The sequence below is a fragment of the Nerophis lumbriciformis genome, linkage group LG07 (assembly GCF_033978685.3).
Source record: "Nerophis lumbriciformis linkage group LG07, RoL_Nlum_v2.1, whole genome shotgun sequence".
Taxonomy (NCBI): Eukaryota; Metazoa; Chordata; class Actinopteri; order Syngnathiformes; family Syngnathidae; genus Nerophis; species Nerophis lumbriciformis.
The window spans coordinates 39,724,588-39,738,199 of record NC_084554.2 but is presented as its reverse complement, the minus strand read 5'-3'; the positions used below and the strand labels follow the sequence as shown (position 1 = coordinate 39,738,199).

The following is a 13,612-nucleotide window of genomic DNA, read 5'->3' as shown; positions in this document are numbered from 1 at the left end:
CCTTCCGCTGCGTCTTTGATGACTCGCACATGACACAGATTGTCCGTCTAGAGCAATTTAAACATGGGGAAAAAACACAACGCGAGAATGACGTCGATGACTGATTAGTCCTGTGCTGTTGTTTTGTGATTTCAGAAATGAAAACATCTTTTTACAGAGAAATGTATAAAACATTTAAAATAATCTAGCATATCAAAAGGACAGAAAATGAAACAAAGTGAATTATTTGCAGGTTTATTGCAAAGCAAACATGAAGCACACGCGGTCAAAGAAAACATCCAAATAACTGTGGACTTGACTTTAAGAAGGAAAACAAAGGACTGTTTGATGACGTGTGCAAGTGTCACCCTGCGATCATAAATCATAGCTGGTTTGGTCATGACATGTAACATTTTAATAAATAAACACCATCTTTTTCATACTTAAACCTTCTTTTCTTACAGCAAATGGGGGCATAGTCTTGTAGATTACGGTGTAAATGAGGACATCATTCACATTTTCAATGAAAGAGACAAACGATACATTGATACGTTTTCCCCCCCAAGAAAAAGAGTCAGAAAACAACAGTCATCTTATATTCTTGAGATTTTTTACATACACAACCAACAGGTTGTGTCTTCTCTCTAAACTTCTCTTCCTGTCACTCACACATACACCAGTGGAACCTGAAGATTGGTTGGACAAGTTGGCAAACAACACAGGAGCTCTGATGCTAATTTTGAGATGTCTATAATAAGTCATCAAACAACTGTAGAGCAGCAAATAAATATGACATCCATCTTTATTCAATATTATTGGTTATCTACCAGTTATTTTTCCAAAACCAGGTATTGAAAAAGTCTATTTTGTTTGTTCTGTGTCAGAATAATCTTATATTCAATGTTGCCTTACTGTATATCAAGGATTCTTATATCCATCCATCCATCCATTTTCTACCGCTTATCCCTTTCGGAGTCGCGGGGGGTGCTGGAGCCTATCTTATATCAATTTTGCCTTATATCTGGCGTCGTCTTGTATCAGAATTATCCTATATTGGTGCTGTCTTATATCAAGCTTGTCTTATATTGGTGTTGAATTATATTCAGTCAAGTCGTATATTGTTGTTGTCTTATATTCAGTCAAGTCGTATATTGGTGTTGTCTTATATTAAGTCGAGTCTTATAGCAGGTTAATCTAATTTAAAGAGTCCTCTTTTATCAAACATGTATTATATTTGGGATTTGCTTACATTAGGGTTGTCTTATATCAAGCTTGTCTTGTAGCCAGGGTCGTCTTATATCAGAATGATCTTAAATTCAGTGTTCTCTTATTCTCAGCCTTGTCTTATAGCAGGATTGTTTAAAATCAGGGGCTGTCTTATATCAAGCTTGTCTCATATTGGTGTTGTCTTATATTCAGTCTTGTATTATATTGGTGTTTTATATTCAGTCAAGTCTTATATTGGTGTTGTCTTATATTCAGTCGAGTCTTATAGCAGGGTTGTTTAAAATCAGGGGCTGTCTTATATCAAGCTTGTCTCATATTGGTGTTGTCTTATATTCAGTCTTGTATTATATTGGTGTTTGATATTCAGTCAAGTCTTATATTGGTGTTGTCTTATATTCAGTCGAGTCTTATAGCAGGGTAATTTAATTTAAAGAGTCATCTTTTATCAAGAGTGTATTATATTGGGATTTGCTTACATTAGGGTTGCCTTATATCAAGCTTGTCTTATATCCAGGGTCATCTTATATCAGAGTGATCTTAAATTCAGTGTTGTTTTATTTTTAGTCTTGTCTTATAGCAAGGTCGTTTTAATATCAGGGGCTGTCTAATATCAAGCTTGTCTTATATTGGTGTTGTCTTATATTCAGTCAAGTCTTATAGCAGGGTAATCTAATTTCAATGGTCATCTTTTATCAAGCGTGTATTATTTTGGGATTTGCTTACATTAGGGTTGCCTTATATCAAGCTTGTCTTATATCCAGGGTCGTCTTATATCAGAATTATCCTACATTTGGTGTTGTCTTATTCTCAGTCTCATCTTATAGCAGGGTTGTTTAACATCAGGGGTTGTCTTATATCAAGTGTGTAATATATTGGTGTTGTTTTATATCAAACTTGTCTTACATCAGAATTATCTTATATTCAGAGTTGTTGTATTCTCAGTATTGTTTATTGCAGTGTTGTTTAATATCAGGGGTCTTCTTATATCAAGCATGGAATATATTTTGATCGTCTTACATCATGGTCGTCTTATGTCAAGCGTGCCTTTTACTGGCGTTGTCTTATATTCTGGGTTGGCTTGTATCAGAATCAATTCATATTTTAGGGGTTGTCTTATATCGAGCGTGTATTATATTAGGGTTTTTGTTGTCTTATATTCAGGGTTGTCTTATATTCTTATCTTGTATCAAAATCATCTTATGTTCAAGGTTGTGTTATATTCAGTCTTCTAGCAGGGTCGTCTTGCAGCAAGCATGCCTTATACCGGTGTCGTTTTATATTCAGGGTTGTGTTCTATTCAGTCTTGTCTTGTCGGAGGGTGTTATATTAACTATTTTCTTGTATTGGTTTTGTCTTACATCAGGGTCGTCTTTATATTCAGTCTTGTCATATATTTGGGTCATATAGCTCGGAGGTCTTATATCAGGGTTGTCCCACATTTGTGGTTGTCTTACATTCAATCTCGTCTTAAAGCCGAATCTTATTGTATCGGAGTCATCTTATACATGGGTCATCTTACATTTGGGGTTGTATTATATTCAGTCTTGTCCTATATGGGTGTCATCTTCTATCTGGGGAGACTTAATTTGTGTTGTCTCATACGTGGAATGTTTTATATCGGGGTTGTCTTACATCTTCAGTCTTATGTTCAGAATAGTCTTAGATCGGGGTCCCCTTATTACTGGGTTGTCTTATATCATTTTTGGTTTATAGTGCAGTCCTCTTGTATTGAGGGTCAACTTACATAGCATGGTTGTTTATACTCAATGTCGTCTTATACCACGATCGTTGTATTTATTCTGGGTTGTCCTATATTTTGGTCAATAGGTTATTTATCTTTCTTTAATTGTGAGTGCTGCAAATGTGCGACGCTAGGGAGAGTAGTGGCTGCACCGTTAGTTAATGAAAAGGCAGTAAAGAGAGAAAAAGGCACAATGGCGGTTTGGCAGAAAGAACGTCACACGTCGTCATCCGAACGCTCGTCGCCCCTCAGCCTCTCTCGCTCCCGGTGCCTTTGAATGGCCCGCCAGATTCGGCATAGGACTCCGCCCCTAAGGAGGAGGAGCATAGTGGTGACGTCGTAAGTGGTGCACAAACTCAAAATTGTCGATACCTGAGGCGTAAACAGCGCAGGTCGTCTTTGGTGACGTCACTTAGGACGTCCGTCAGCGTGTATTCTTCAAGCACAAACTGCGAAGGAAAACAAAGACCATGTAAAAATAAAAATAAAACGTAATTCTTTGGTAAATTTAAAATGCAAGAGATAACGCTGTAGAGGGAAATATTCCCTCTACTTGATTAAAGTACAATGTTTTATTTTCTTATATTCAAACACAGTGTTAGTGTTCAAACTATATGTAATGTTACAGTGGCCAAAAATGTTAAATATACTTGTTAAATAAAACATCTGCCCTGTTTTCAATGAGTACTTAGGCCTACAACCATACTGTATGTTAATGTTTGTTCATTATGGTTTTCTGAGGTGGTACTACTTGATTATGAAACTCTGGCAACACAGTACACAAGCACACGTTTTAAAATGTAAATAAAAACAATCGTACAAATACAAATTTTTCCTGGAATTTATTTTAAATGCAAATGTCCTTTTCTGAAATATTATTAGCGTAATTTCCGGACTATAAGCCACTACTTTTTTCCCCCACGCTTTGGGTACTCCGGCTTCCTCCCACCCCCCCAAAAAAAACATGCACCTGTGGATAGGTTGATTGGTAACACTAAATTGGCCCTAGTGTGTGAATGTTGTCTGTCTATCTGTGTTGGCCCCATGATGAGGTGGCGACTTGTCCAGGGTGTACACCGCCTTCCGCCCGATTGCAGCTGAGATAGGCTCCAGCACCCCCCGCGACCCCGAAAGGGATAAGCTGTAGAAAATGGATGGATGGATGGGCTTTGCACGCTGCGGCTTATAGAATAGTGCAGCTGATTTATGTATGGATTTTTCTTTGCTAACAACCATAATGTTTTGTATTCAACAAATAATTTTCATAGAACACTTACAGAGACACTATAAAGGTGTGTTATTGTTTGTGCTGTGGCGCCATCTTTTGGACAAGTTTGCTCACTGCACGTGCTGCGGTTTCAAAATGTACTTTCTGTTTTGTGCCTTGAACCGGAAGTGTAATCGTCTATAGCATGGGTGTCAAACTCTGGCCCGCGGGCCAAATTTGGCCCGCCGTGTAATTTCACTTGGCCCTTGAGGCAATATCAAATTAACACTAGAGCTGGCCCGCTGATCCTCCCGGGAGTCTTGCAGCCAGCCAGCCAGCCAAACGAGTGCTGCCCCAGTCACATAACATGTGCGGCTTCTGCACGCACACACATTAGAATGCAACGCATACTTCATCAACAGCGATACAGGTTACACTGAGGGTAGCCGAATAAAAAACTTTAACACTGTTAGAAATATACGCCACACTGTGAATCCACACCAAACCAGAACCCTTTGCAGCACTAACTCTTCCGGGACGCTACAAGGTGTTTGTGTGTGGGGGGGAGGTTTGGTGGTAACGGGGGTGTATTTTGTAGCGTCCCGGAAGAGTTAGTGCTGCAAAGGATTCTGGGTATTTGTTCTGTTGGGTTTATGTTGTGTTACGGTGCGGATGTTCTCCCGAAATGTGTTTGTCATTCTTGTTTGGTGTGGATTCACAGTGTGGCGTATATTTCTAACAGTGTTAAAGTTTTTTTATACTGGCACCCTCAGTGTAACCTGTATCGCTGTTGATGAAGTATGCGTTGCATTCGCTTGTGTGTGCGTACAGAAGCCGCACATATCTTGTGAATGGGTCTGAACAATGTTAGAATGGATGAAAAGCGGACGTGACGATAGCTCGTAGAGTACGTTAAAGGCAGTGCATTTAAGGCACGCCCCCAAGACTGTGGTCCGGGTGGACGAGATATAATGACTGATGAACACCTTCGTTCTATAAAGAAGGTTGCCTCAGCCCAAAGCCTGAGCCCCGACATTTAATGAACTAGTATCCAAGAAAATATGGCACGTATCTGGCTTGGGCACATCAGATTAGATCAGTGTGTTGCAAACTGAGCAGTTTAAAGTCCTGAATGGTTGTTTTATTCATTGTTATTTTATTTTCAAATTTATTAGCCTGTGGAAAAAGTTAATGTTGATATTTACCTCAGAAGGCTGCAAATAGAAAAGAGGCATTCAATTTTTATTTAAATTGTATTTTATATGCCATTGATATTTTTTAATTATTATTATTATTATTTAAAACTCGATTTTGCATGTCACTATAAAGTTATATAAGCCTTGCTTGTTCAATATTCAATGCAAAACTTGTTTGGGTCCCTATTAAAAGGTTAATTTGTTCAACCTTGGCCCGCAGCTTTGTTCAGTTTTAAATTTTGGCCCACTCTGTATTTGAGTTTGACACCCCTGGTCTATAGCGTCGGCAGCTCTATTGAGGGGGAAAAGTCAAGAGTATGACATATTTTTTAAATATGTCATACTTTTTACTTGTATGTCCTAAAACGGAAGTGTAATCGTCTATAGTGTTTCTGCTCAAAATAATTCTTCATTCGTCACTCCAAGCAATGTTTGTAAGTTTTACCATTTAAACAAAAAGATCATACTTACTAAACCATCCCATGTGTGATGTTTGTACGTGTGTTTTCATGCATATTTGTAGCTGCTATCTGAAGGTAATCAAGCTAGCGTCGTTAGCATTAGCGAATATGCTAACAAAGTGTCTCTTTTAGTTGTATTAACTTACAATGGCATTCTGTTTGTATTGTTTCAGTTTCGTAAATTCACCAAGATGTCACCGTAGAGTTATTGAATCTTTTTTAGCGGCTTCCAGAACTAGCTTCCACAGCTAGTAGGTCCGTGACGGTGACATTCTGTTTTGTTTGATCACCCCTTTTACTTACTGTTTGGAATCAATTAAGGTATGTAAATAAACCTTTACAAAATCTTATGTACTGGTTAGTGTTGTACGGTATACCGGTATTAGTATATTACCGCGATACTAATGAATCATATTCGGTACTATACACACGTCGTGTCATTGCTGGTTTACGAGCAGACGAGCATGTTCGGTAGCGCACAATCACAGAGTACTTACAAGCAGACACAGTGTGTAGACAGAAAAGGGAGAACGGATGCATTTTGGCTTAAAAACTAGCGATAAAGGTTTAGTTAACACTGAAACGCCCTCAGGAAGAGATGCTTTAAGACATGGCTAGCTAGCTAGCGGCTAAAGTCCAGCCGCTGTCAGCAGTGTTTTAGCTACTTCTAAATCACTAATCCTGGTCTCCATGGCGACAAATAATAGTACGTTTCTTACAAGTATCATCCCTGCAGGACGAGGAATAGCTAAACATGCTTCACTACACACCGTAGCTCACCAGCATCAAAATGTAAACAAACGCCATGGGTGGCTCTACACCTAACATCCACTGTAACGATACCAAGTACAGGGGCTTATCTAGTCGATACTACTATGATTACGTCGATATTTTTTGGCATTACATCTTTCGTTTTTAAAAAAGTGTATATTATGTTTATAAACTCAGGAAATATGTCCCTGGACACATGAGGACTTTGAATATGACCAATGTATGATCCTGTTACGACTTGGTATCAGATTGATACCCAAATTCCTGGTATCATCCAAAACTAATGTAAAGTAGCAAACAACAGAATAATAAGTGCTTGTTATATTTTAACAGAAGTGTAGATAGAACATGTTAAAACAGAAAGTAAGCAGATATTCACAGTAAATGAACAAGTAGATTAATAATTCATTTTCTACCACTTGACCTTAATAATTTTGACAAAATAATAGAATGGAAAATGACACAATATGTTACTGCATATGTCAGCAGACTAATTAGGAGCCTTTATTTGCTTACTTACTACTAAAAGACAAGTTGTCTAGTATGTTCACTATTTTATTTAAGGACAAACTTGCAATAAGAAACATATGTTTAATGTACCGTAAGATTTTTTTGTTAAAATAAAGCCAATAATGCAATTTTTTGTGGTCCCCTTTATTTAGAAAAGTATCAAAGTACCAAAAAGTATCGAAATAATTTACTTGGTATTTATCGGTATATGTTAAAATATGTATTTATTCAAAAAATTGGTGGGTGCAGCTTAAATACCGGTGCGCTCTGTAACCCGGAAAATACGGTATATGCCGCGAATGGATAGCCAGCACGTACAGGCCGCATGTTAAGTACACCATGATTGCGGAAATAGCAAAATTCCAGGGAAATATGTCCCCTAGTGGTTGTGAGCAGCATAGGGATGAGATCAGCGCAATTTGTTTACTTCATGTTTAGATAGAAAATGGATGGATGGATGTTTAGCCTTTCAGAAAGTTATGAAAAAAACTATCCAAAAAAGAAGACCTTGTCAATCGTGTCAGGGTCCGCACCCTGCTCCTTTAGCCAATCAGTAAGCTGCTTATCAGGCTCGTGGTCTGCCGGAATGTGGAAGATGGATGGCGGTGAAATATCTAAGAAAAAACACAAAATTAAGTCGAGCTGTGATGGCTGAAAGTGAAGGGGTCTTACCTGCTGGTCTGTGTCGGACCCGGACCAGCTCCAGGTCGTGCGTTCGCTGCTGCAGCGTGGCCTTCAGGACCTGCTGGTACTCCTTCTCCTTCTGCAGCAGCTCCTCCAGCAGCCTGCAGGGGGGCGCCAACAAAGATGAGGTAAGTCAGACTTTCTCAGCGTGTGTTGGGACTTGCAACAGCGTGGGCGTTCACAACTTTCCTTTTTCCAGTATTGCATCACAGAGCTCAAATTACGCAATTTGATACGGGCAGGTGCCACAACTCTTATTGACTGAAGCCATGATGAACAGAAGTAATCAGACGCCAACAGAAAGTGACGACAACAGAGCACGGCTGAGGTCAGAGATCTGCCTACCTGTTGGTCTCCTGCTTGAGGCGTCCGAGCTGAGCCCCCAGCTGGTGGTGGGAGCGCTGGTGCTCGTGCGGGTGGGCCGAGTGGAGCGCGGTGACGGCCGAGGCAGCGGGGTCGGCGGACGCCCCGGTGTCGTCGGCGACCGGCGCCAACACGGGGCCAAACTCGACCTCCTCTTCGTCCACTTCGTCCTCCTTCTCGGCGCCCTCGCACTCGGATGCCGGGCCAAAGTGTGTCTGCAGCTCTATTGAGGGGGGGAAAAGTCAAGAGGTGAGTATGACATATTTAAAAAATATGTTACACTTTTTACTTGTATGTCCTAAAACGGTCTTTCTCATAAAAGTGCAATAAAAATGTAATATACAACAATTCAGGCCTTACCATTGAGAGCGTTTGTATTATTATTTTTAGTTTTAGGTTAAAAACGCTGAAATGTTTTTATTGGGGAAAATACAAAATAAGCAATGTTTTCAAAATGTAGGTGCAAAGTGCAATTTTTGGGAATCTCCCTTGTAAAATAGGTTATTGATTATTGATCTCAATGGGAAAGTCCCACTGAGATTATGAATACCTTTACCCAGGTATTACAGTCACGATTACTGTGTGTCAATTTGGGTTTCCCCCAAATTGCCAATATACCTGTGGGAGCGTAGTCAAAATGCCGTCATCAAATAATTTGCATAATCCGTGATAATTTCTTTAAAAAGGCTTAAAAATGTATTTAAAAAAAATCTGATTTCATAAATTAGTATCAACATGTGTTTTTTTGTATTCAACAAACAATTTTCATAGAACACTTACAGAGACACTATAAAGGTGTGTTATTGTTTGTGCTGTGGCGCCATCTTTTGGACAAGTTTGCTCACTGCACGTGCTGCGGTTTCAAAATGTACTTTCTGTTTTGTGCCTTGAACCGGAAGTGTAATCGTCTATAGCGTTTCTGCTCGAAATAATTTTTCATTCGTCACTCCAAGCAACGTTTGTAAGTTTTACCATTTAAACAAAACAATCATACTTACTAAACCGTCCCATGTGTGATGTTTGTACGAGTGTTTTCATGCATATTTGTAGCTGCTATCTGAATGTAATCAAGCTAGCGTCGTTAGCATCAATGGATATGCTAACAAAGTGTCTCTTTTAGTTGTATTAACTTACAATGGCATTCTGTTTGTATTATTTCAGTTTCGTAAATTCATCAAGATGTCACCGTAGAGTTATTGAATCTTTTTTAGCGGCTTGGAGAGCTAGCTTCCACATCTCGTTCAATGGGTTTTCTTTATTTTCATGACTATTTACATTGTAGATTGTCACTGAAGGCATCAAAACTATGAATGAACACATGTGGAGTTATGTACTTAACAAAAAAAGGTGAAATAACTGAAAACATGATTTATATTCTAGTTTCTTCAAAATAGCCACCCTTTGCTCTGATTACTGTTTTGCACACTCTTGGCATTCTCTCGATGAGCTTCAAGAGGTAGTCACCTGAAAGGGTTTTCACTTCACATTTGTCATAGTTTTGATGCCTTCAGTGACAATCTACAATGTAAATAGTCATGAAAATAAAGAAAACCCATTGAACGAGATGTGGAAGCTAGCTCTCCAAGAAGAAATGAGAAGGTGTCCAAACTTTTGGCCTGTACTGTATGCACAATGTACTTCGTTGAACATTTTTGAAGTTTTTTCGAGACTCCTCCAATCTTTTTTTTTTTTTTACGAAAAACTACAATCAACAAACCTAACACCTTTTTCTGGTGTTATTGGAAACTGAACTTGTGTTTAGGGACTCCTTAATTCTGTCGCACGATGTCTGCGACAAACAGCGAGAGCTCTTAATATTTGCAAATTGCACAATTTGTACATAGCTGTTGGTGGATTTATCTGCGATGAGGTGGCGACTTGTCCAGGGTGTACCCCGCCTTCCACCCGAATGCAGCTGAGATAGGCTCCAGCACCCCCCGTGACCCCAAAAGAGACAAGCGGTAGAAATGGATGGATGAATGGATAATAAAGTACAACCACGACATGCTGCCTCCGCTTCAAGCGATCCCATGTGTATTGCTTACATCAGTGACGTGCGGTGAGGTTCATGGCTGGTGAGACACTGACTTCATCACAGTCAGATTTACAAACATATGAACCCTAAAGAGTATCTTATTCACCATTTGATTGGCAGCAGTTAACGGGTTATGTTTTAAAGCTCATACTAGCATTCTTCCCTGCTTGGCACTCAGCATCAAGGGTTGGAATTGGGGGTTAAATCACCAAAAATGATTCCCGGGCGGGGCGCCGCTGCTGCCCACTGCTCCCCTCACCTCCCAGGGGGTGATCAAGGGAATGGGTCAAATGCAGAGGACAAATTTCACCCCACCTAGTGTGTGTGACAATCATTGGTACTTTAACTTAACTTTAACTTTACACATACAAACTGTAGCACACAAAAAAGCACATTTAATAAAAAAAAACGTTATTATGGTCTTACCTTTACTTGTAAATGAAGTCCATGTGCAGCTCCTTTTGAACAAAAGCACCGATAACTTGTTTATAGAAGTCTTCCTTATCTTTCTTAAGTTTTAAAAGTCTCTCTGTCTCAATGGAGATCTTCCTTTAAGTATATGTAATCCTCCATGTTAATAGTCCAGGCAAGAGGAAAATATAAACGATCGCTGCTAACTGCTGCTGCTTGTTGTCACTTCTTCTGCAGCTGTGTAGTCGCAAGAATGATCTCTGGGAACACTAGCGCTGTCTACCACCAGGAGGCGGGATTACTGCGAGCCTCAGCCAGTGCGCCTTTGCAGCTGTTTTATGATTGCTCAGCACAAGAAATAAGTTACACACATACAGTTGTTGACAAAATACACTGTACATTATATACCTCAGCTAACTAAACTATGGAAATGTATAATATAATTCATATAGCAATACGGTCTCACTGCACAGAAGGCCAGCAGTTAGCCGAGTCATTGCGCAATCCATGGTGAGGCTCAACTCAGTGACGTGCCTCAACTGGCTGCTGACTCACCGCAAGTCTCTTCTCAGTATTTGAACGGCAAATGTGAAAATTCAGCGATTTTGAATAAAAATAATCTAAAAAAAACTGGTGAAGTTAAATGGAAAATAACGTTATAGTATAATCACTGGATACATATACTGTAACAATTTAATTTTTTTTTTTTCTTTTTACATTTTTTTTCTTTCAATGATGGCACGTGAGGCCCCGCCTCACCTGCCTCCCCTGACTGCACGTCACTGGCTTACATCCTGTTTCGGCAGTGCTGTTTTAGTGATCAATGTAATTTTTCGCCAGCCAAATTTTCAGTACATCGCTAGTCAATAGTGTGCAAATAATAGGCTACATCTATCCATTCATACATTATATTCCCTTAATTTGTTTTAACAGAAAAAAATAAAAATAATTTTCAACGTGTGGCGGCTTTTATTTTGCTGTGGCGGGCCGCCACGATCAATTACATGTTAGGGTGAAGTGAATTAATTAACTCATATTATGTTCTGCATATGATGAATGTTTATATTCACCTTGTAGGAAGCAAACCACTAAGTGTAATTACATAGTGGTATTTCAGTTTGAGCACATAAAAAGACAAGGCCCCTTAGTTTGATATTGGCAGGTGGATTGGATCACCTCTCGTTGGAAAGAGGCCCTAATTGGGACTTCGGAATGCAAAAGTGATAGCCATATCCTTGAGAGGAGACTACCTGTTCTTGGTCGTGAGTTCAAACCCCGGCCGAGTCATACCAAAGACTTTAAAAATGGGACCCATTACCTCCCCGGTTGACACTCAGCATCAAGGGTTGGAATTGGGGGTTAAATCACCAAAATGATTTCCGGGCGCGGCCACCGCTGCTGCTCACTGCTCCCCTCACCTCCCAGGTGGTGATTAATGGTGATTGGTCAAATGCAGAGGATCATTTCACCACACCTAGTGTGTGTGTGAGACAATCATTGTTACTTTAACTTTATATAAAATATAAATGTGACAGATTGTAGCCAAAGGTTGATTTCCATCTGCATTTCATTGAAAAGAAACAAGCCCAGGGCTCCCACTAATTCAGTGCGAAAGTGTGTTGTATTTTTCATGCACTTATTTTTGCTGTATTTATCTGGCACAAGTGGAAAGCCGGTCCCTGAATAAACCTACAATAAACCGGTCCGTGGCGCAAAAAAGGTTGGGAACCACTGATATATACAGTACCATATTTTTCGGACTATAAGTCGCAGTCTTTTTCATAGTTTGGCCGGGTGTGCGACTTATACCCAGGAGCGACTTATGTGTGAAATTATTAACACATTACCGTAAAATATCAAATAATATTATTTAGCTCATTCACGTAAGAGACTAGACGTATAAGATTTCATGGGATTTAGCGATTAGGAGTGACAGATTGTTTGGTAAACGTATAGCATGTTCTATATGTTATAGTTATTTGAATGACTCTTACCATAATATGTTACGTTAACATACCAGGCACGTTCTCAGTTAGTTATTTATGCGTCATATAACGTACACTTATTCAGCCTGTTGTTCACTATTCTTTATTTATTTTAAATTGCCTTTCAAATATCTATTCTCGGTGTTGGGTTTTATCAAATAAATTTCCCCCAAAAATGCGACTTATACTCCAGTGCGACTTATATATGCTTTTTTCCTTCTTTATTATGCATTTTCGGCCGGTGTGACTTATACTCCGTAGCGACTTTTACTCCGAAAAATACGGTATACAATTTATACTGATATATTATATTATTATATTATATTTTATTTTATATGAAATATACAATTTCAAGTTTGTACCTTTTTTTAAAAATGTTTTAATGCTGTTTGTTTGTGATTTTTGCATTTTTATTGTTAAAGCAATTTAGAGTTCTTTTTTTTTTTTTTTTTTTAACTGTCTTTTTACCCATACATCCCTAAACCGTCCACTAGATGTCAGTAGAATCTCACCTGGAATGAGAATGGTAATGGCGGCCTGCACAGCTCGGCGGATGATGTTATCCATGGCGAACATCCAGTGAGGTTTGATGTGATGGTTTCTGAGCACCTTGTTTACCTAAGGGAAGGAAACATAAACGCCATTTAATGAAACGCCTTCATGTCGTGTGTGTGTGTGTGTTTTCTGACCGAGTCCTGGAAGCCGAAGAGCACCAGCTGGATCTGGTTGATGGAAGTAGAGTCAAAGTCCAGGTCCAGCTTGAGCTTGGAGATGGTGGCCGCCATGACCCGCCTCTCCGGGGAATGAATAAAGTCTCGGAGGATGCAGATGATCTGCTTGATGTGCTCCACGGACAGCTGGAGCTCCTCGCTGCCCTGAGCGTCATCAAAGATGTCAGCAAAGGTAGAGGTCACAGAACGTGGTCAGCGACTGACCAAATGTGAATTATATAAATAAGCATGGCAGCCATTTTTTCTTCGGTGTTACATGAACACAAAACAACAAGGGTTGGAATTGGGGGTTAAATCACCAAAAATTATTC

General features: G+C 39.4%; 1 protein-coding gene and 1 long non-coding RNA gene across 3 annotated transcripts in view; one reads left to right on the top strand and one right to left on the bottom strand.

The window, feature by feature from the left end:
• Positions 1-218: 218 nt before the first annotated feature.
• Positions 219-13,612, bottom strand: part of map3k15 (mitogen-activated protein kinase kinase kinase 15) — a 46,087-nt gene continuing 32,693 nt past the window's right edge. The window contains exons 23-29 of one of the 2 annotated variants that reach the window (XM_061965118.1): positions 13,260-13,445; positions 13,083-13,188; positions 8,122-8,362; positions 7,765-7,877; positions 7,600-7,706; positions 3,320-3,396; positions 219-3,257 (exon numbers count right to left, since the gene is read on the bottom strand). In XM_061965118.1, coding sequence (XP_061821102.1) covers positions 3,164-3,257; positions 3,320-3,396; positions 7,600-7,706; positions 7,765-7,877; positions 8,122-8,362; positions 13,083-13,188; positions 13,260-13,445 — 924 coding nt within the window. In that variant the 3' untranslated portion in view covers positions 219-3,163. Of the gene's footprint in view, positions 3,258-3,319; positions 3,397-7,599; positions 7,707-7,764; positions 7,878-8,121; positions 8,363-13,082; positions 13,189-13,259; positions 13,446-13,612 lie in introns of those variants that run through there. The other variant, XM_061965119.2, reaches the window with a different exon arrangement.
• Positions 13,337-13,612, top strand: part of LOC133609513 (uncharacterized) — a 31,252-nt gene continuing 30,976 nt past the window's right edge. The window contains exon 1 of the long non-coding RNA XR_009815730.2: positions 13,337-13,473. This is a non-coding gene — a long non-coding RNA (uncharacterized lncRNA). The remainder of the gene's footprint in view (positions 13,474-13,612) is intronic.